The 23,235-nt window shown below is 47.2% G+C and overlaps 1 protein-coding gene across 1 annotated transcript in view; it reads right to left on the bottom strand.

The window, feature by feature from the left end:
* Positions 1 to 2,667: 2,667 nt before the first annotated feature.
* Positions 2,668 to 23,235, bottom strand: part of LTBP3 (latent transforming growth factor beta binding protein 3) — a 40,232-nt gene continuing 19,664 nt past the window's right edge. Inside the window, exons 7-28 of the mRNA XM_054990543.1 lie at positions 23,011 to 23,169; positions 22,561 to 22,749; positions 21,323 to 21,339; positions 20,709 to 20,793; positions 20,474 to 20,569; positions 20,104 to 20,229; positions 19,101 to 19,232; positions 18,855 to 18,983; positions 17,772 to 17,891; positions 16,813 to 16,935; positions 16,191 to 16,313; positions 15,539 to 15,658; positions 14,331 to 14,459; positions 14,057 to 14,218; positions 13,861 to 13,944; positions 13,123 to 13,251; positions 12,797 to 12,934; positions 10,210 to 10,350; positions 9,510 to 9,671; positions 8,737 to 8,814; positions 5,539 to 5,670; positions 2,668 to 5,152 (exon numbers count right to left, since the gene is read on the bottom strand). Coding sequence (XP_054846518.1) covers positions 5,001 to 5,152; positions 5,539 to 5,670; positions 8,737 to 8,814; positions 9,510 to 9,671; positions 10,210 to 10,350; positions 12,797 to 12,934; positions 13,123 to 13,251; positions 13,861 to 13,944; positions 14,057 to 14,218; positions 14,331 to 14,459; positions 15,539 to 15,658; positions 16,191 to 16,313; positions 16,813 to 16,935; positions 17,772 to 17,891; positions 18,855 to 18,983; positions 19,101 to 19,232; positions 20,104 to 20,229; positions 20,474 to 20,569; positions 20,709 to 20,793; positions 21,323 to 21,339; positions 22,561 to 22,749; positions 23,011 to 23,169 — 2,726 coding nt within the window. The 3' untranslated portion in view covers positions 2,668 to 5,000. The remainder of the gene's footprint in view (positions 5,153 to 5,538; positions 5,671 to 8,736; positions 8,815 to 9,509; positions 9,672 to 10,209; positions 10,351 to 12,796; positions 12,935 to 13,122; positions 13,252 to 13,860; positions 13,945 to 14,056; positions 14,219 to 14,330; positions 14,460 to 15,538; positions 15,659 to 16,190; positions 16,314 to 16,812; positions 16,936 to 17,771; positions 17,892 to 18,854; positions 18,984 to 19,100; positions 19,233 to 20,103; positions 20,230 to 20,473; positions 20,570 to 20,708; positions 20,794 to 21,322; positions 21,340 to 22,560; positions 22,750 to 23,010; positions 23,170 to 23,235) is intronic.

The following is a 23,235-nucleotide window of genomic DNA, read 5'->3' as shown; positions in this document are numbered from 1 at the left end:
TCTGCTGGCTGGTGTGTGTACAGGAGAGAAAATAACAAATCACCCACTTGCTTTATATTTCGAAAAGAAATAAGAGTTCTTTATTGTAGGAACTCCATACACTGATAGGAAAGGAGGAGAGACAGATCCTACCTATCTAGTCTAAGGATGGACATGGATGCTAGGACAAGGCCTGCATCCATGCTGCCAAGGTGGAGGGAGGAGAGGAGAGAGGTGTTGCCTGGAACAATGCCAGGAAGAGAAGAAGTGAGAGGGAAGAAGTCAGGAGGAGGAAATCCTGAGAATAGCAATCTACATACCAAAGGACAGTCAGAGCAGTAAACAGAGTGCCCTGACCTCTCTATCTTTCTAACTGTTCAGTTTGTCCCCCTCTGAAACCTGAGGAAAGGCACAGTGCTGAATCCTCTTCTTCCAACATATAATTATTAAATCCCTTTAAAAAATCATGTCTTTAAGCAGCCATTTCTACTTTAGGGCCCCATCTGTCATATCTCAGGCATTGTAGCATCCCACCATACTGCCCCTTTGGATGAGTTCAGAGCACAGACAGGACAGATGCATTCTTCTGGTGTCAAACTGCTGAGACCTTTACAGCTAAAAATACAGACCTGTGTCTTATGCCCAGGTACAAACGGGAGCTGGTATAGCCGGAGAAGAATTTACAGGAGTCCTGTTTAGTTGCTATGATTTTGGCAGTCCAATTATGCGTAGGGAGATTGTGCAATGCACAATTCTCTCCCAACATAGTCACTACTTTGTGTGAAGAGGGCAACATATGCATTTTCCCTACATGTGATTGGAAGCTTAGATCTGAGGGTACACATTTACCCATACCAAAGCTAGAAAGTACACGCATCATCCTATTTGCATCAAATGGGGACTATGGGGATTGTGAAGACTGTGGTAGCCAAACTCATTGGGTCGGCATGCCAAAATCATTAATAAACGAACAGAGCTATCCTCATTGCAGTTACCTCAAGTTGACATTCTTGCCACATTGTGAACCAGCTGTACTTTCTCTGTGTCACCTTCAACAACCCAACAGGGAGTTTGGCACTGTAGTCTACTCTGGATGCTAACAGATGCTACTAAGCAAAGAATGTGTAGCTGGGAAGTGGGAACCCCCAGCCCTACTTCTCTTTTCCATTTGAACAGGTGAGGCAAGTCTTAGCCATCTAGGGTTGCCAACAGGCCTGGAGAAAAATGTTTTCTATTTACATTCTTTATAGTACACTTTTCTCACTGACACTCAAGGCGGATTACATAGTATAAATCAACACAAACATTGGCAAGGACATTCAGTAAACAATAGGATAGGTGAACTATAGATAATGTAAACAAATAAACTGCAAAGCTATGGCATCGAGTGAGATGTTGCTGGTTAGAAACAGTTGACTCTCCACAGGCACAACTTACAAGCATTGGCCAATATCTTAGGGGTGGCGTGGTGCAAAGCCTAGGAGCTCTTACCCCTAATCCCAGATGTGGGGTGGGGGGACTGAATATGGTCCCTCTGCACTTGGCTCTGAGCACCTTCATTTGTCAAGCTTGAGCCCTGCCACTAAAAACACAAGCAGAGCCTGAAAAGACTAACTCGTCTGCCTAACTGCCTAACTGCACTGCCAACATTCTGCAAAATGTGCAAAACAGAAATGCTCAGGAGGGCAATTTTACAAGGGGATCAGAACTGCAGAACAGTCCAGGCAGGTGCTTTGATAATCTACTCTCTGCATTGTTCATGGTATGTCATGCCTTGGACAGTTTTCTGTTTGCATTGTCTCCTGATATCTGTAATCCTAATCCTATTGCATTGTTAGTGGGTGTCTGGTTGAATTGTTTTTCTGCATGTTATAATCTGCCTTGAGTCTCAGTGAGAAAGGTGGGCTGTAAATGAATTAAATAAGTATAGGAAGCCAAATTAAGCATCATTTGTAGGTGTCTGGTAATGGGAGACTCACTGTATTTCTCACTCAATTATTTTTGGTTGCTAATTAAGATTTCACCTGTTAAGCAGGAGAAACCTCCTCGTTCCAAAATCCAGAACATGCGATTACAGCAGCCGTTGTTGGGCTGAAGGCCAGCCGATGACTTTTTGGGGCCTGAGGCGTCTTTCACTTTGGTGACCTTAGAGCCGTTGTGACGTAGCCAGACTAGGATGTGGGAGACCCAGGTTCAAATCCCCATCTTGCTTTGAAAACTTACTAGGTAGTCGTGAACTTGGCCTAATCTACCTCACAGATTGTTGCTGTGAGGAGAAAATGGGGGAAATGGAGGATGTAAGCCGTTTGGTGTCCCCATTGGGAAGTAAAGCAGGGTATAACTGTCTAAATAAATAAATAAAAATGAACATGGCCCTCAGTCTACCAGAATTTCTCTTGAGCAAAGCCTCATAGAAATGAACAAGAACTCCTGTTCATTTCAGTGGGCCTTTGCCCTGCAGAACTCCCCCCTGCTTCAGGTCTGTCTGTCTCCCACACAGCTGCCCTCAATCCCATCTGGCATTTGCTGCTTGAGGTGACGTCTCATCTTACCAGAGAGATCTAGAACCAAGGTAAGGACCATTTCAAACTTCTCATCTCTGCTGTTTTGACCATGTAGATTTCGTTTCTCCCTCATGCAAAATCACACCAGTCCCATCCCCCCCATAAAAGTACAACATTTTCAATGTTATTTTTTGTGTTAGTAAATCAGAATTATTTGTATATTAAATGTATTAATGGCATCTATTGTACGTATAAACGGCTTATAAAAACTGTACAATGTACGTACATAACACAACCGACTCTACAAAACTGATGGCCAAAAAGGAATGGAAGAATATAAACACATTCAAAAAGAAATAAAAAGGAGAACAATTGCACATTCCTTGTTTAAATCGCGGCTCAGCCATGAAGCTCAATGCGTAGTCTTTGGTGTCAGTGTCTCTCAAGCTAACCTTCCTCATAGGGGCTGTGTGAGGATCAAAGCAATAAACCCCCCCATCCCAAAAAAAAACCTTGAGAAAGGGCAAGCAACGGAAGTTATAAATAAAACAGTAACAAATAATTGCTATAATGTACAAAGATAGTCATTAATATTAAGAATTGGACCAAGTAAGCTTTGGGCGAAATAATGTTATATACAAATACCATTATGTTGCATAATTAAAAATGTCTACATAAAGAAACATTTGCAAATCAACCTCTTCAGTTTTGGTACCATTTTTGTGGAAAGCACCTCAAGTCCAAACTGGGAGTTACCATCTTCAGTGAGAAGCTCAGACATATGATACTGACATCCTAAGGCTTCTTCCACACAGTGGTGGTGATTCTCCATCGAGTTTTCACTGCCGCTGAGAATACTGAGGCACTTGCAGTGGCTACGGAGCATCTACACTACAGTTTCCTGCACTTTCTTTTCAACCCGCATGGCCACCATTTTCCCCTCCTGTGCCACCGTGAGATTTCTGCATGCTTTAAAAAAAACCCTATAATTGACATGACATATTATAGCATTACTCTGCAGCGAGACCTCAATTAAAGTTTTTAAACCATAGTAATATGTCAATTACAAATGGTAAGTGATCAATAATTGACATATTGCTGAACCCGATGTGTTAATTACCACTTTTTAACAAAGCCCCTGAAGTCCTCTAGTAGGATGTATATGGCTGAGGGTGGGGGGTGAGTCACAGAAATAGCAGCTGCAAGTGTATGAAGCAAGGAAAATGGCGCTGATGGGGGCAGGACTTGCAAAAACGTGTACCTTCCTGTCCATGTGGCATGCAAATATGCTCTGACTGAGATCTTTCCCAAAAGATCCTATCAAGCCATGTTTATTTATTTACAAGATTTTTTTTTACCCTGCCTTTCCACCCTCACAGGGTCCCCCTAGGGTTTGGGAAAGATCAGAACAAAGGAGGGGAAAACCTGGATAGTGAACAATTAGGGGATGATATCATTTGGATGCTCAAAAAACATCCAAAGCAAACCAGAGCAAAATCTCCATATGGAAGCACCTGAAGTGTAGTCTAACCAAGAGGTTTATTTCCCTACTTATTGCTAGAAAATGTTTACTATGAGTATACCCCTCTCCTATGAAATGGTGCTTTCCCAGTGGTTTCCCATCCAGGCTGCTGATTAGATGTTTAGCTTTACTAATGCTACAGCATCAGATGTGCTCAGATCATTCACTGGGCTCAAAGTTTCCACATTCACAGTGAACCTACCGGTATGGATAGGCAGAAGTCTGAGCATGTTCCTATGACTCCACCCATCGTGTTCTATAGCTTTTCACTCTGTTTCAGAGAGAGGGAGGAGCCAACTGCTGTGAAAACAACTTTAGGTGGCCATTGTGGGTTTTCCTCAGACTTTGGGATGCTTATCCCCCAACAGTGGAGGAAAAAAAACCCCTCTTCTAGAAAGAGGAGAGCAATATTATCAAAATTTACCTCTGTATCTCACTTTTCCTTCAAGAACCTGGGATTACCCCAATTAGCAGCATATAAACATCATTTTAAATTTAAATGCCCATCACAGGAGTGCCCGATTCCCCCAAGGGAATCCTCCATTAATTCTTTTGCAGATTGTAGCCACCGCCCACCGTCTTCTCTCCTCATTGTCAACACAATGAGATTCAGAACATTTTATTAGGATGTTCTTCCCCCCTCTAGTAATTAACTGATTAAATCTGGGTGGGGTTTTTCCCCCCTCACCAATATCTATTATGTACAAAAAGGAGCTTTATTTCTGGATCCTACAGAAACAAGTGCAAACCAAATGCAATTTTAACCCTAATGATAAATATTCAGCAGGTTAGGGAGTTGAAATGGGGGTAGGTGGGGAGTCTATAACAACGTCATCAAATGCCCCTTCATTGTAGCCGGTAGAAAAAAAAATAGTCCTTAAGATCCTCAGAATTGCCTTGCTGGTCCAGTCTTCTGTCTCTAGCTGTGATCAGTCCGAGGAAGCCCACCGTGGCCAGCCCAGTGCAAGGAGGTTGTCTGAGGCAAGCGCCCCAGGCTACTGCTGCCGCTGGGGGATGCAGATCCCATGAGATCGGGAACGCACGTAACCAGATTTGCAGGTGCAGCGATAGGAGCCGCTGGTGTTCACGCAGCGTTCTGTCTTGCACAAAAGCCCCCGCTGGTTCAGTTCCCGGCACTCATCAATATCTGAAAGAACATCCAAAGTTTTGTAATCAGGAGTACGCAAACGAATCAGAGCGGCATGTATTTCTTGACTGATTTATTTCATGTTTTTGAAATCTGAGTCTTGGAAGCCTTTGGGACAATTCTTCAGTAAGAAAGAAGAGAGAGTGAGATAGGAAGAAAAGGAGAAAGGAGGAGACGTTTTTAAGAGTTCTTCTGCAATAAGGAGGGCTATAGAATCCAAGGAAGGAGAAAACACAAAAGAGGATGGGGGAACTTCCAGTGTTGCTCACTGTGGCAAATCCTTCCATCATTGTACTTAGAGGCACTGTGACATCCAGTCAGTGTTTGACCTGACCAAGAGTGCTGTCTCAGAGCATGCTGGGAAAGCAAAGCCCCCTCCTTCTTACCCAGGCAACGGGTGTGGGTGGTGTCCAGCTGGAAGCCCAAGGGACACTCACAGACCAAGCCTTGCTGGGTGCGGACACAGCGGCCATTAACGCAGCGGCATTCATCCGAATCCTCCTCTGAGCTGTCGGCATCTGGGACAAGACAGGAGAGGAACAGTTTAGTGTCCGGGGTGCAAGCTGCGACCTTAAAGTGTCCATCTCCCCAAGAGGCAGAACTCCTCAAAATGGGGCCTGGTGAAAGTCAAAGCTGAAGAATCTCCTTATTATGGCCTCCCGGGTATTGATTTGTTGCCCCTACTCTGAATGAAGGCAAACAATAGACTGGGAGGAGCCAGGAGGCTTCCACGCAGTGGTGACTCCCCCGTCCCCATTTTCCTCTGCATTTGCAGGGGCAACGGAGCCTCGACCAGAGATTTACTCCACGCTCCCTGTCCTGCCTGCTGCCACCCCCCCCCCCTCCAATGAGCTTTTTGCTTTTTAGTGTGTGTATAAATTATCGTTAATCAGGATACTGCTATAATTTTAAACTACTTCCAATTTTGAAAAAAAAAACAGCAAAAAGCCTGTTAGGGATTGAGGGGAGTAGCAGGCTGGAGGGAAAATTGTGTTGGTTGTGGGCAAGGAAGTCCAGAAATCCACACTTTTCCTTCCGCACTTTCCCCAAAGTTGCTTTCAGTAAAAATCAACCAAAGGAGGTTCCAGGAAAGGAAAACATGGAAAGTTGGCAGAAACACAGCAACATTGTGCAGAAGCCAAAAGTTAAATTCAATGTGTGATGGGGGGGGCAGGGAAGCAACAACTGTGTGTGGAAGCAGTGCAAAGAGCACTCTATCTGCCTTCAGATTCACAGACTAAGATGAGCAAGTGATAGAGGAAACCTGGGCTGAATCCACACTTTCCCCCCGCCATTTTTCCGCTTGTTCAGCGCAATTCTCAGTGCTGTTCACACTCCCTCAACTCAATCTCGCAAGTCTTATGTGTTTCCTTCGTTGTGGTTTCAACGCTTGTTTTCGGTTATTTTCTGCAGTTTTCATGGTGGATGTGAATGCTTAGAAGCAGTTTTCAAACGCCCGCCCCCTCTCACCACCCCCACTTCAGTTCCACTGTACAAAAAAGGAAAACCGTACTGAATGCGAGGGAACACTTATTGGCGCCACAAACGCCTAGGACTCCATGGCCGCTTCTACGTCTTTTTTTTTTTGGTTTGGAACTAAGAGAATATAGAAATATCGGGAAAGTGATGTTTTAACTTGGGTAAATCCTGATTCTTAGCAGCCACTTCGCCCAACAAAACGATCTTTCTTAAGTGCTTCCTTTTTAGATCATTTTTAAATTGCCCACCAGAGATATAAACCAATGAACACAAAGAAAAATTGGCACGCGAAATTTCTATTTGCTGATGTTTCAAAACATACAAAAAAGGAACCAACACACAGTAATAAGGTCTACAGACCCATACAATAATTATACAGTCACATAAATGTAACAAAATAAGCCAAACACTTTATATCTCTCTCTCCAAGTTCAGGCTGCTGTTCACAGCTATTAAGTAAGCACTATAAAGAATGCACAAACCAAAAGTCCTCCCCTAACAGGGTGTAACGTCCCAAAAGTAACTTTCAAATGTTGTAGAAGGTATTCCTTTTTTTCTTGTCTGCAGTGGTCTATGACGATAATGTTCCTGAGACCAATTCCCCACCGGGAGAAACTGCAGCTGAGCCGTCCAACCCTCAGGGAAGATAACAGACCACCATGCACTCAACAGGGCACAAGCTGAACTCCTGTTTCGTAATCTCTTTTTCAAGAGCGCAGTGCAATTGGTGGTTGTGCAGTTCTGCAAAGTTACATTCTCTCCTCCAATTCCATATGGAATTGCGCTCTTGAAAAAGAGATTACGAAACAGGAGTTCAGCTGGCGCCCTGTTGAGCGCATGCAGACAAGAAAAAAGGAATACCTTCTACAACATTTGATATTTCGCGTTTTCCCTGGCACGATCCCCAACGTTGCGGCATGGCGCAGCTTCAGGTAAGCCATGTGGAAATGGCCCAGCAGCCTGAACTTGGAGAGAGAGATATAAAGTGTTTGGCTTATTTTGTTACACTTGTGTGACTGTATAATTCTTGTATGGGTCTGTAGACCTTATTACTGTGGGTTGGTTCCTTTTTTGTGTGTATTCTGGTTACCACACAGTATTGCCCTTCCTATTGCACATTGATGTTTCAAAACATAGCAATTTCGATATAGCGGAAATCTAAAAAAAACCCAAAAAGGGGGGTGGGGTTGGTGTGGGTGGGCTAAGCCCCACCCACTATGGCGTGATTTCTTTCAAACATGTGAACACCGGGTCGTGCGAGGCATACGCAATTTGGCCATGAATATGAATGGTGGATTGAAAATTGCGGGATAGAAACCAACGTAATCTTTGCATTTGAAAAACGGAAAATAGGTGAGTGTGGATTCAGCCCTGTTGTTTTTTTTAAACCAATCGCTCACATATCCTAACTGTGCCTTTTCCCCAAACCAACAGAAAACAGAGCACAGAAGGATGGAAGCTGAAGGATAAATAGATATTCAGGGATGCTGGAGGGGAGAGGAAGGAGGCCTATTTCTAAATAGGCTGCCACCTTGGAAATTATATTAGTACTGTTGAAAAACTAGTTTTAGATTGTTACAGTGTTTTTAATGTTTTTATGTAAAATTGTACAAAATCATGTTTTATTTTATTTTAAATGATGTGATCCGCCCTGAGCCCGCCTGGCAGGGAGGGCGGACTAGAAGTCGAATAATAAATAAATTAAAATAAATAAATAAAATTCACCAAATGGTCAATTTTCTCAGCCAGAAAAGGGCATTCATAGAATGGGAAGTTTAAGCTACACAGTATTTTACAAACAATGGGCAGATGTGGGGCAGGATGAAGACAAGCAAATTCATCCATTACGGAGAATCTTTAAAGTGTAGAAGCAGCCTGCCTCTTCCCCCACACATCCACACACATGCAAAGTTAAAAGACAGAAAAAGAGCCCCCTCATAGCAAGGGAGGAGCCCTATAAGCTTCAGGGTCCCATAAAAATGCCCCTTTTACACATGCTTCTACCCAACTGCAATCCCTGCCCCCCACCCCCACAATTATACTAGGTTACCTATTTAAACAGACCTCTGCTGCCTCCCTACCTCTGCCTCCCACGCAACTCTCACCTTTATGCACCTTACTGAACAAAGCACTGAAGTCCCAGAATGAGTTGCTCTCACTTGGAGTGGATTGGCAGTTCAGGCCTAAGGCAAGACAAGACATAAAAAGCCACATCTTCCTTGCTTTATAAATTTTGTTCTAAGGCCCAGTTGTGCCAGGAAGCCTCCCCCCCCCTGCCCTATACCACATGTCTGAGAGGTTTCTTCTCAATGGGGAGAGAAAAGGCACGTGCAAAGACAACACTGTCTTCATCAGTCACATCACACATTCCAGGGATGAGCCCCAAGCACTAATCCTTTCACTCTACACTAATCCTTTCACTCATTTCCAGGACTCACCCAGGCCTTGGCAATGGATTCCACATCTCAGTTCTGTCCAATACTGGTTTTAATATTGAGACTCATCACTCTACCCTTTGGAAGCCCTCCCTTGTAATTGCAGGTATGTGGGTAGAGAGAAGCTCTGACCTGGGCAGCCCAGGTGAGCCTCAGATCTCAGAAGCTAAGCAGGATCAGCCTTGGTTAGTAATTGGATGGGAGACCTCCAATGAAGACCAGGGTTGCAAAGGCAGGCAATGGCAAACCACCTCTGTTAGTCTGCTGCCATGAAAACCTCACCAGGGGTTTCCATAAGTCAGCTATGACTTGAGGGCACTCTCCTCCACTGGCAAGAGAGAGAGGCAATCTGTATATGCTAAGAAGCGCTCTTTCCCCTTCCTCTAGTCTACCATGTTCTATGGCTCCTCCTTCCATCCCACTTCCACAGCATCCATGGTTACCTGGGCCTCGTGGGGGACAAGGGTGGCACTGGTAGCCCCATCCTTTCCCATACTGGCAGCAGCATTCCTCATAGCTGAGCTGGTGACCGTTGAATGGAGATGAACACATCCCATCTTCACCACGGAGCTGCCAGCAGACATCACGACGGTCAGTCACCTTGTCTGTAGGGTGATGAAAATGGAGGGAAAGAGAACAGCCGGCTTAAGAGCACTGAGGGATTGCATAGTTCTTCTTAGCATTCAAAATGCTTTATGTAGATCCCTACAACAATCCTGTTAGGTAGGAAGTATGGCCCCCATATTGCAAAGGTAAAGAAAGCCTGGTGTGACTAAAGCCATTTTGCAGGTTCAAGGTAGAAGTAAACTTTGAACCAGTCTCTTTCTAATTCAAAACTCAGTCTCTCTGGGCCAAACGAGACATTCGCTTTTTAAAAGAGTTGGTCCAGGCAGCTGGAAGGAATGGCTATTCAAAACCAAAGCAGCGCCCATTTGGGCTCAGAATGCCATCACTGCAAGCCTAAATGTGCTTCATTTTATTTTTGAATTGCCATTCCCCGCAGTTGCTGTGAGGAACCCAGATCCTTTTCTTTAAAAAAGGAAATGTTTGGACTTTAGCCATAATGTTATACAAGCTTTCAGTCACAAGCCCTTCCTCAGCACACAAACCCAGAATCCACCAGGCTAGAGTTCTAGGACTTACCTGCCTGTGTTTCAGGGAGCTGGCATTCCTTGCCACTGGGGTCCAAAGTCCAGGGCAGGTGGCAGTCACAGGAAAAAGACCCCACAGTGTTGGTACAGCGCCCCAGTTTGCACACCCCAGGATCCTGGCATTCATCCACATCTAATAGCAAGAACAGGAGAGCAGGCTGTTCACGTGTGTCCTTTTCACAACACACAGACATCCCCCCCCCCCATTAGAAGGGTTGTCCCTGTCTTGATGTTTTAATGTCTCCTTGATCTTTAAGGCCTGATGCATAAAACCAAGCTAAATACATTTCCAGACACAGTTCATTTCATGGGATTTCATAGTTTCAACAGCAGGCAAGTAATGTTCTCTTACCAAAGTGTTCACTACAGAAGACAACAGGAACAACAAACAATTGAAATATTGATGCCTGCATGTGTGTTAAAGAATGGTTTTGCTGACTGATTACTGAAAAGGCAGATGCTTAAATAAATCTGCATTTTATCAGATCCTCAGTACAGACTGTCTTAAACATCATTGGGGTTTGCATCATCAGTTTTGGAATTGCTTACTGCAATTGTCTTCTAATTCTCGTAACCCAGTTTTTGCATTGCTCATGGTATGTCTTATACTGTTTTTAATTCATCATTTTCTAATTCTGTAATGACTCTCAGAAAGAAAGGGAAACTATAAATAAAGTAAATAAACATTTATGATTCCCTCCAGAAGAAAAGCAGCCTCAAACCAATTTGCAGCTTCACTAAGCAACCACATAGGAAATCCCTGGAGGTGGATCCTGGGAGGGCAGGGTTTGGGGTGGGCAGGGACCTCTATGGGGCATAATACCATCAACTCCACCCCCAAAGCAGCTATTTTCTCCACAGGAACTGATATCTTTAGCCTGGAGATCAGTTCTAAGCCTGGGATCTCTCCAGGCTGCTTCTGGAGGCTGGCAACTCTACAACCAATTGAGGTACTTTGTTTTCCCGTAAGCCAATTAAATTTTATTTCTCTCTATTGTTTGTATTCTATACAGAGAAGAATCCATACATCCCATGATGATTAGACCAAGATCATAGTAGACTTTGAGGCTGAGTGGAGATTTGAATTTGGGTCACCTCAGTTCTGTCCAACACTGTTAAGTAGTAAGAGGAGTGAAACTTATTCTTGGGGGACAAGAAAAGCCACGAATTAGAAGGACCTCCCAAGCCCGTTTTTTTCAGGCCTGAAATGCACCTAGCTTCTCCCCCGCAATATATCCTGCCAAACACATCTGGCAGTGGTGGGGTTGCCAGCCTCCAGGTAGTTGCTGGAGATATCCCAGAATTACAATTGGTCTCCAAGCAACAGAGATCATTTCCACTGGAGAAAATGGCTACTTTAGAGGGTGAAATCTATGGCATTATACCCCACTGAGGCCTCTCCCCTCCCCAAACCCCACCCTCTCTAGACTCCACCCACAAAATCTCCAGGACTTCCCCATCCTGGACCTGGCAACCCTAGGCAGTGGCAGTAAGAAAGTCAGGCTTCAGGGACTCTGTTAGGCCGCAACGCTGCCTAATGCAGTGGCATCAAAGCCGCTAGGAATTATGAAAACAATAGTCCACTGGGACTAGAGTTGCCAGCCTCCAGGTGGTGACTGGAAATCTCCCGGAATTACAACTGATCTCCAGGCCATAGAGGTCAGTTCCCCTGGAGAAAATGGCTGCTTTGGAGGACCACCACTATGGCATTATACCCTGCTGAGGTCTGTCCCTTCCCCAAACTCTGCCCTCTCCAAGCTTCACCTCCAAAATCTCCAGGAATTCCTCATCCTGGAGCTGGCAACACTATCTGGGACTGTAGTGGCCCCAAACCATGCTGAAACTTATGACAGGAGCATTTAGGGATAACAGGCCCGGCCCTTCTTGGGGCTGTTACCAGGTTAAGTCTGGGAAAATAAGAGATTGTAGGAGCAAGAGGCCTAGGCTCACTCATATAATTACATTTACTTCCTTTATACCCTGCCTTTCTCCCCAGTGGGGACCCAAAGCAGCTTAAATCATTCTCCTCTCCACCATTTTATGCTCACAACAACCCTGTGAGGTAGGTTAAGCTGACTGACTGGCTCAAGATCACCCAGCAAACAGAGTGGGATTCAAACTTGACTTTCTCACACCCTAATTCAACAGTCTAACCATTACCCTTATGCTCCTGACAACAAGTGAGGCCTAAACTTTGGGATGGATACCAGGAAGGTAAAAAGATTTGATTTTTCCATTTATTTTGTACACAAATAATTTCACTTAAGCTCACCCTGAGCCTGGTTTGCCCTTTAACATTGAGACTATGCTGTCACTTTCCTTGTATTCTCCCCTCCTCTGCTAATGCTATTTCTCATTTTAGGGTTTGAGGCTCTGTTGAATGTTCCATGTACCTTAGCAGCAACATCTGGTTTATTTCATGAGGCAGCCATGACAACAGAGAAAATCTGAAAACCTCCAGCTGTCTGGGCCCTCTTTGGGTAAACAAAATGGAATCCACAGCTTGTTCTTCAACCCAGGAGGTAGGAATGATATCGAGGCAAGCCAAGAACTGCTTTTCAAGAGCACATACCACTCACCAATTTCACTGGCACTAATGCATTTCTTCTGGGCAGGATCATAGATGGTAGAGAGTGGACAGGCACAGCGGAAACCCCCTCGAGTATTCTCACAGCGCCCATTCATGCAATTCGACTCGTCCAAACATTCATCCACATCTAGGAGAGAGAGAGAAGTGTGGAATTCAAATCTTGTGGCTTTCACATGCACAGGAACATCCTTACCCACAAAGGCAGCACTCAAAGATCGTCCCACATAGGGACAAGAGACCTCACTCTGCAGTTTCTTGATCTTAGGAGCTGCACTGCCACACCAAGGTGCGCATGTTCCCTTCCCCCCTTCCTACCAACACACTCCAAGAGGTTGCCGTCATAGTAGAAGCCTTGCTTGCAGTAGCATTCATAACCGGGCTGCGTGTTGACACACTTCCCTTCCTTGCAGATTTCCTGCCCAAAGAGGGCACACTCATCTATGTCTGTAACAAAGAGAGGAGGCTGTCAGGCCACACCATACACCTGTCGACAGTACAATGATGAATGTATTGTTTCTATAAACAATTCTTCACAATTAACATATGTACTACACTACGATAGATGGAGAAGTGCCTCTAAGCTTTTAAGAAAAGACAGAAAAATTGGCAGTTATTAATAGGGCACAACAGCTAAATAGAACCTCTAGGTTCTGAGGCAGTCTACCTCTCTGTACCCCATGCCAGAGAAAGAGGTGGCTTTTGCCACTATCCCGAGTTTACAAACAATGCCGTTCCAGTTTATATGGTCTCAAAACTCCAAGGATAAGCCACACTGACTGCCATGAAAGAACTTCCTACAATCCCAGAAATGTGTACGAGGGCTGATTATGCAAGGGTGAGACACTTTGCACATGCTCCGAAGGACTCCCTTGTTTAATAAGTCTGTGACACAGCTCCAGTTTGGTGGGCTGAGAGTGGGGGATAAGTCTGTCCAAGGTACTTGCCTCAGAGTAGGGCACACTTACAGAAAAAAATTGGGGTTACTGCAAACCCTTTCTTGCAGGCAAGGTGGGGCACTGAAAGCCAGTGGCTGCTGTGTCTCAGAAGACTCACCACGGTGTGCTGGGATGCCATAGTTAAGGGTGGTATCATCCAGAATGAAGCCTTTGCCATCTGGGCAGAGAGTATGGAATTCCACTAGAGGTGAAGAGAGAAGAGATGTTATGGAACCACACACCCTCCTGCGTCTCCCAGTCCCCAACAGTTCCCCCCTCCCACCTCTACCCCCTAGTCCAATTAGCCCCCATACCAGAATTGAGAACAGGGCAAGGGTAAATTTCACAGTGGTCCCCCCAGCCGGCCCCAAGAGAACAACAGCATTCTTGGCGGGTGATGTTAGTGGCGAGGACGCTGTCGCAGAAGACAGTGTCATCGAAGTTCAGGTAGCACTCCTTTTTGTTGTGGGGCAGCTCTGGGAAGAAAGACAGAGAGGGTCACTCTCCCATGCTGAAAATACCAGGAACACCACTCTCTCGAGAACACAGGACGCCACATCGGCTCTCCCTGCCTACAGCCACACTCACCCTCGCAACTCTGCTGGTCTTCTGAGGATGCATATCCCTCATCGCACACACATACGAAGGAGCCATCAGTGTTCTCACAGGCTCCATGTGGCTGGCAGAGGTCAGGGTCTTTGGCACACTCATCGACATCTGAAGGAGGCAAGGCCACACTAGCTCACTGGTCTGTGCCACAGGCAAAGGCACCTCTCCCTGCTCCAGCCACATCAATCTCACCTCTTGGAGCCCGTCTATGTACCCCACACTGCCTGCAGACCAGGGCTGAATCCACATTATCTCCGCGCGTCCCAGTGTTGCACTAAATGTTCGCTAAACACCCGGAAGTATAGTGTCTTTCAAGCGCGATTTCTGAATCGCGCTAAAAAGACGCTGTACTTCTGGGTGTTTAGCAAACATTTAGTGCAACACCGGGACGTGCAGAGGTAATGTGGATTCAGCCCTGATTAGAAGGTGCAAGCAAATACAGTCCAAGGTATTTTGTAGCCACAGCCAGATACACCTCTCCCTCCTTCCACATCACTGGAAGTTGCAAGCTGGGCCCTCCCCTGAAAGCCAGTTTGGTGTAGTGGCTAAGAGCGCGGGAATCCAATCTGGAAAACCAGGTTTGATTTCTCACTCCTCCACTTGAAGCCAGCTGGGTGACCTTGGGTCAGTCACAGCTTCTAGCTCTCTCAGCCCTACCCATCTCATAGGGTGTTTTGTTGTGGGGGTAGTAACGCCATATTTTGTAAACCGCTCTGAGTGGGTGTTAAGTCATCCTGAAGGGCGGTATATACATCGAATGTTGTTGTTGTTGTTAGTGCCAGTGGGGTCTGGCCATGATGTAGGTCTGAATGCTGGCATTAGGCAGAGGATATACTGAGACAAGACAAGCCCCATTATTGTTGACAGCAGCATGGGTTTCGTTTGGGCTCAGCCAGTGGCAATGTGGTTCCAGGAGGCAATGCCCATGTTCCTAGGGAGCAAGCTAAGCCCTGTGCCATGCTAAGCAGCTGCTTGGGTGATCTGGGCAGAGAACTGGCCCTAAATGTGTGTGAGAGCAGTCTTTTCGCAGGCAGGATGCCCTCCTGTTCACGGAGGAGCTTCTACTCACAGTTTTCAAAGACGACCATGTTGTCTGAGCAAGCAGGCAGTCTTCCCCACCCTACCCACCCCATCATGGCTGGATTACCACCCTGCTGCAGTGCAGTAGTGAGGAAAGGGCCACATACCTTGGCACTTCCTGCCACTTTCCAACTGGTAGCCTGGTCGGCACAGGCACTGGTAGGAGCCCACGGTGTTCAGGCACTCGCCCCCCACGCAGGCAGCTGGGAAGTCACACTCATTCACATCTGCACTGACCAAGGGTGGAGAGCAATGAGGGGTGCATTTCTAAAGTACAGAGGTACTGCTTGGACTGCTGGTGGTCTGAAGGCCTTGTCTCAATCCAATTATATGTATGGAGGCTGATCACTTTCAACTTCATCACAGTTTCTTGTGCTCGGGGGGGAGGGTTAGGGGGGAGAGTGAATAGATATTTTGGCTCCTAACCCAGAATATAAAGGCAAGAAACACCAACAGACGCCTATCCCACCCAGCATCTCTGCTGCGGGTGCCCAAGTCAAGGGTAATTTCCCCCATGTTCACACATCCCACAGTTAATTTTTCAAGAGAAGTGCTGCGTCCCATGCACTTGTCATATGCAGTCCTCAGGGAGATGAGGAAGCAGCAACGCTCTGCACGTGCTCAGAGGCACTCACAGAGAATTCCTGGAATTCAAATCCTGTTTCTGAAGCTGGCTGAAATGAAGCTTATAAGAGCCCTTCTCTCCCCACCTCAAGCCAATACAGAGAATGATCCTCACAGAGCACACCCTGTTCTCACCTTCACAACGAGGCCCTTCCTTCACAGCCTGGAAACCCACTGGGCACTGGCATTTGAAAGATCCCAGTGTGTTCACACAGACCCCGTTGGCACACAGAGACCCGTTTTCACACTCGTTGATATCTGTAGAGGAGAAAGGCAAGACTGAGAAGCCCCTTTCTGGGCAGAGACGTCATCATCTGTGTTCCGTCCTATAAAGTACCTAGCTAGCACGCGGCTGGCCTAAACAACGTTTTTTCTTCTTCATGTATAGTGAAAAGGACCAAGTGTCTATTTTCTAAAAGAAAAAGCAGCTGGCAGTCAACATGGCACAGGCACTGCATGAGACAGGTGCTCTGCACATGTTCAGAAAAGTGCATCTTAATATGTTTTGCCTCGGAGCTTTGTTACGCTAAGCATCTAGGACACATTCCAGATCAGCACACACAACTCCTGGGTCACTCTCTCCAAGAATAGTGGTGCTTCGATTGTGTGGACATGGGTCAAGACTCCTATTCCTACTACTGCCTGCTCCCCATCTGTGCGCTCCCCCTTGCCAGCAGCTGGGCTGCTGTGAAGGCACGCATGTCAGACCACACAGGTCTCCTCCTTCCCCCTCTGCAAACCAAGGGAAGGTAGTTACCAAGACAACTGCGGGAATCTGGCGCAGGAACAAAACCATCCCCGCAGGTGCAGCGGAAGGAACCAGCCACGTTCTCACACCACCCGTGCTTGCAGACGGCCTCCTCGGAGCACTCATCCACATCTGTGGGGAGAATAATCCTGTGGGCTCCCTTCATTGTGCCCCCAATGCATCAGTGGAGAAAGGGGGCTGAAGTCAAGCAGAACTACAAGGCACCCCCAAAAGGAGTTCCAGAGCCAGAGAGAACCCCCAAGGTCACCCGGTGCCATTCCTGCTGAAAGATGGGGCCACACACCGCTTATTCAGGTTTTCATACACTTTCAAGGGTACGGTTGCAAGGCACAAGATGCAGCAACTTTGCTGAAACTAAGCTGCTCTGGACCTGTTCAGTGTCTGAAAGGGAGAATGCTCAGAAATCGCCATCTCAGGTTCCAGGACGAAAGATACAAATGGAATCAATAAATAAGAGAGGGAAGAGCCCTTTCCACTTTTTTTTTGCCATGAGAACTAGAAACCTTTTTTTACTTTTAAAGTGGTAACTGTTTCTCCCATGTTGCTGAATTTCACGAGGGAGAGTGTATGTACACTAATGGCAAAACGTGTAGGTGGGTTGAGTGTCTTTCAACCAGCCAAGAATCTGCAACCAGCACTGGAAATAATAATGGTGTATAATGGCCAGAGCACTGGCCAAGCTCTAAATGGAGAGACACTGGGGAGGAAGGTTTATTCGATTCTGATCTGGAAACTCTTGCCTCCGGGTCCTGATCTGTGGAGGTTGGTTGTGGTCACTCAGTGGTCAAGGAAAGGCCTCTTTGTATAACCAAGGCCACTTCGTTGTTTGTTTTCATTTTACAGGTTCAGGGACACGATCCTGCCATTGAAAATGAGCTCCAGACCTCAGCCATGGAAAATTTGGACTAAAGTGAGCCCTGGGATGGGGTCCACAACTGATCTCTTACCATGACACACCCCATTTTGGCCACGGAAGCCTGGCTGGCAGGGGGTGCATTTGTAACTGCCGGGCCTGTTTTCACATCTCCCGTCAGGGCATGTCCCGGGGTCAAGGCACTCATCGATGTCTACAAAAGAAATGATGGTAATGAAAAGGGGAAAACAAAACAAAGAAAAATTAGCAATGTTGGGAAATGGCTGGAGAACTGCACTGGCTCCACAACACGCCTATTCCAGCATTTGGGCCAGATAGTGTACAAGATGCAAGCTTTCAAGACACATGAGACCCTTTTTTCCGGTTGGACTTCTACAGCCTCTTTGTAGCCCAAATCAAGCCACAGTTTCCAACTGGAGAGTGAAAATTCTGCAGTCACACAAGAACCAAGTGTATACCCTGCCCTGGCAGAGAAACCTTCACCCCTTTATTTTCTTCAGTCTTCCATATGAAGAGGAATTCTGTGTAACTCAAAAGCTCGTGTTCTGTATTTTAAACTCCTAAATCAGTATTTCCTTAATACAAGACTGGGGGATTTTGCAGTACGTGCAGACAGAGCTGTTTGGCAAGCATAATACCCTTCCTGCTAATTCAAGGCTTTAGCTCCTCAGTGGTGAGAGTACACTGCTTCCGCTCAGAGGTGCTCACCTGTATTCCAGAACTCAGCTTTGCTTCTGCCCCAGATCTGATGCCTCAACCCCTCTCATAGAATTATAGGGTTGGAAGGTACCTCCAGGGTCATCTAGTCCAACCCCCTGCATAATGCAGGAAATGCACAAATATGCCCCCCCCCACACACACACATACCCTGTGACCTGCCCAGAAGGTGGCAAAACACCATCAGGATCCCTAGCCAAACTGGCCTGGGGAAAATTGCTTCATGATCCCAAAGTGGCAATCGGCATTACCCTGAACATGGAAGAAAGGGGAACGAGAACTAAGCACTGATGTAACCCTTCCTGCCCTCCCTCTCATGATCTGCCCAGGTTCACAAAATCAGCATTGCTGTCAGATGGCCATCTAGCCTTTGCTTAATAACCTCCAAAGATGGAGATCCCACCACCTCCCAAGGAGGCCTCCATCGCCAGCCCTGTACCTTCACAGAGAAGCTGGCGGGAGGACTTCAGCCGGTAGCCTGGGTGGCAATCGCACTTGTAGTGTCCTGGGAAATTGATGCAGGAGCCTCGGTCCCCGCAGATATTGGGCTTGGCACATTCATCGATATCTGGACAGGGGAGAGAAGACAGCGCAGAGTGGGAAGGCAGGTTCAGTGTGTCCCCTCACCCCCTGGTATGTTGCTCCCCCTCACCACAACCCTCGCCCAGTCCTATGGATGACTTACCCATGCAGGACCGCACCCCCTTGTGAATCTTCAGCTGGTATCCCCGGTTGCAGTGGCAGTTGTAGGAACCCCCAGTGTTCATGCACACCCCCTTCCCACTGCCACAGGGCTCTGTCTCGCACTCATTCACATCTGGCAAAGGAAAAGGGAATCTGAGCAGGAATACGGTTGCTTGCCAAGGCCAAATGAACTTTCGGGTATCTATTCACCCCCGCCCATTTCCCTAATCATTAATGGCCCTCCAATCAGGGGGTCGCCATGCTGTTTTTTGAGCCAGAAATGTTGCCATGTTCCTAACAGCCAGGAGTCATAGAACTGCAGCTTCATTTGCTGAATTTTTTTTAAGTACACCATGTACTGCACAATATTGTTCAATGACTACCAACACAAAAGAAATTAAGCTGTTATCTCATTTTTATCCTCCAAGGATAACAGAGTGGCAGGCAGGCCTGCCTTCACTCTCATTTTATCCTCCCAACAACCTTGTAAGGTAGGTTGGGGCTCGAGAGAAAGAATAATTGGCTTATGGTCGCTCAGAGAATTTTATGGCCAAGAGGCATTTTGTTTCTAGATGTCCCCAGTTCCAGTCCAACCTTAAGCACACAAGTGTACATTTCAAAGGAGAGTTTGACCACACAAGTGCATATAACGGTAGGTTCTGTGGTTCTGCTGTCTGGAAGTTACATTCCCTATCTTTTGGATTTACTGGAACTGGAATGTAGGAAAGGGACTTTTTGCACATGCTCAGAGGTCCTCCGAACTCCATCCAGCCTGAAGTTGTAGGGCAAAATTTCTCCTCTGCTACACAGAAGGGAACACACATTTGGATTTTGAACACAGGTCCCATAGCGGAACCCTAATTGTACAGTCGAAGTGATCATTACCGCATCGTTGCAGCATTAAAAGTCACAAGCCAAGGCTACGCACAAGGATGGCATGGTGAGTAAAACTTGTTTGGGCGTGAGAAGGAAGGAGTGTGCGTTTAAGGGAAGACGCCCCTTACCTACGCAGTGTCTGAGCTGAGGATGCAAGCGGTACCCAGGGTAGCAATCGCATGTATGGAAAGGGGTTCCAGGGATGCATTCACCGTGGCCACAGATGTTGCGGTTCAGTTTGCAGATGTCCATCTCTGAGGAGAAAGACAGAGCGACAGGAAAACAAACACAACCAAGACACAAGTGCAAAACTCAACTGGAAGGCCCTTCAGACTAGGCCTCCCCCCTTCATCCCCATGTTCAGTTGACTGTTTACGTCTCCACAGGAGGCTCTGTGACGTAAGAGCTTCAAGTTCAAAGGCCTGAGAGAAGCAAAGAGGGGATGACTGTGGCTGATCCCAGAAAGAGGCTGTGAGGTGGCACTGCCTCGGGCCTCACCTGTCACCTGCGTGGGAGCGATGTCCATCGTGCTCCTGTTCTTCTCTTCCTCCTCATACTTCACCAGCACTGCCATCGTAGGCTTAGCGATCACCTCTGCAAGTCAAAGTGGAGCCTCTGCCTGAGAACCAGGCCCTGGAGGCTTCCAAACCACTCCCCCTCCCAGCACCGGATGCTGCCGCATCCAGGCACGGTTTCCAACCCAAGGCCCTCACACCAATTCTCGATGACTCACCAGGGTAACGGGGAGCGAAGGTAGGAAAGTTGACCGGGATATGATCCACTCGCTGCTCCTCGGAGGTCGTCCCATAGGCTGGTAACTGGAAATGGGGGTGGATTTGTACATTGCTAGCCTGAAGCACCATCTCTCCAGTTCCCTCCCAGTGACAGGGGGAATGCTTTCCGAGAGGGCCTCACCTGTCAAGACCCACCCAAGACATTTTGGTGCCAAGGCAGGGAAAAAAATCACATGGCCTCTCCTTGTCTTGCTAATCAGGCTGGGACCCAATCTGGCAGGAGGTTCTCCTACACAAGCACCCCGGAGGGAGAAGAGCAGTTTTCTTGCTCAGCTCCCATTTCACTTGAATTCTACAGGGTAACTTTCTGGTGAATTAGGCCCGAGTTCATGTCTCTTGTCCATCTCTGCTATGTTTAATGGCACCCAAACACCACCTCACTATATTTCTGCCTGGCTTCAATCTCCAAGGGGCTGAAACCACTTCTGGGTAGACCTCTATCTCCGCAGACTGGCCAAGCAATCGTTTCCTGTCATTTTTCTTTAATAAGCCGATCACTTCATTTCCACTTCATATTATTACAGATTTCCTCCTCCTCTCATCCAGCACTTACCACAGCTAAAGTTACGACTGCAAGACATAAACCATAAGGAAAAGAAGAGGTTAGAGCTTCTGAAAACAAGACACGGGGATCAACTCCCTGCAGAAATATGAGGCATGGAATTGGGTAGGGTTTTATTGATAATTATTTGGGGATCCCCCCATACCCTCCCAAACACCCGAGGCTCAGTGGTAGGACACCAGATGAGGTCCCGTGTTCAGTCCTTGGCATCTCTGGTTCAAAGAATCAGGTATTGTGAGATATGAAAGATTTCCATCTGGGGCCCAGGAGAGTTGCTGCCAGGCAGAGTAGATAATACTAACCTTGAGAGATCAAAGTATCTAACTCACCATAAGGCAGCTTCATCTATGTTCACAGCAGGCCACTCTAGACTGGAATTTCTATTCTACATTGTTGTCCCACCAGGTTGCAACCTCAAGATTCGTGACTCAGACACTTGTCCACTTTCTCCCCCTGCCTGGACACCAATCTGGAGTCCTTGCCCACAACCGCTCTGGTATATCTTCCCACCCAGGCCCCTTCCTCTCTTTTGAAAGTGAGTCCCCAGGTTGTCAGCAGACTGGACTTGCTTGCCTGCCCTGCACTGCTTCTGTATGCGTGCAGAATCATAGCGCATGTGCCAAAGGCCCCAGTCAGAGCCCTTGTAAGCATGCCGTGAGTCCAGCCAAGCATCATCTTTAGCCCAGAAGTTGGCTTCCGGATTTACTTTTTTAAAAGATGTAAAGACATATTTCAATGCAGGCAGGCCCTTCCTGCTTTGCTGAAATCTCAGAACGGGCAGGAGAGTGGACTGAATAAGGGTAGTGGTGGTTGAGAGGGCAACATAAGGTGTGCTAATTTACGCACTGCCTGCACTTTAGGACTTGGCATACGCATTATTTCTGAAGAAGTGCAGAGGGGTGGTGCTTCCTGAGGTTTCTTGATCTGGAGCCTTGGAAAATCCTGAGCAGCGGAGGATGCCTGATACCGAGTCAGACCGTTGATCTCTCAAGGTCAGTACTGCCTGCTCTGACTGGCAATGACTCTGCGCCCGCTTGCAGGGAGGGCGGGACATAAATTAATTAAATAAATAAAGGTCTCCAATAGGTATCCTCAACATCACCTGTTACTTGCAATTTTAGGGGAAATGCCGGGGATTGAACCTGGGACCTTCTGCATGCAAAGCAGGGCCCTTCCACCTCTTGGGCTTTTCCTCTTCCCCTGGCAATCCCTTGCTCCTGCCCACTGACCTGGCTCCTGCGAGTCACTCCCGACAGGCGGATAGGTGGGAAGCTCTATGCGGGGCTGCTGCTGCAAGTCAGTGGTGCCCTCCGGGTGAATCTGGAGTGTGAATTCGCTCTCTCCTTGGATGGTCAGAGTTTGGTGTGAAGTCAGGATGTGGTAGCCTTTTCCCGCAGGGCAGATCTCTCTGAAAGCAGCTGCCCGGGTGGAGAGAGAGGCATGAGCTTCCCCATAAAAAGAAGCACCCAGTTGCACATTCGCTGCAAGTAGTTGCAAGCTTCTCTAGTGCCAGAAGCATGCTAAGTGCTGGCTACAGGTATTAAATGATCGGGGGGGGGGGGGGGGAGAGAAATGGGAAGGGGCTAATCCAGGCTTGGCAAAACACAGGAGGTAACGGGCGAAGGGACAGGCATCTCGACTGAGATCCTGGCGTTGCCACTTCCGCTGCTCCCACTTACCAGTCCCATCAGCTGGGCAGCGCTCACAGCGGGCCCCCCAGGCCTTGCCCACGCTGCAGCAGCAGGTCATGCGGGTGAGTTTGGTGGACAGCGGGTGCTGGCACTGGTGATCAGAGCTCACCAGACGGTAACACGAACTCTTCTCCCCGGCTTTCTCCGCTGTCCCTCCCCCAGAGAAAGAGAGGGAGGTCAGAGCATTGCAGGACTCCATTCTAGCCTCCCTTC

This window comes from Eublepharis macularius, chromosome 1 (genome assembly GCF_028583425.1).
Source record: "Eublepharis macularius isolate TG4126 chromosome 1, MPM_Emac_v1.0, whole genome shotgun sequence".
NCBI lineage: Eukaryota > Metazoa > Chordata > Lepidosauria > Squamata > Eublepharidae > Eublepharis > Eublepharis macularius.
Note: the sequence above shows the minus strand (reverse complement) of the source record. Positions and strands in the feature narration are given on the sequence as shown.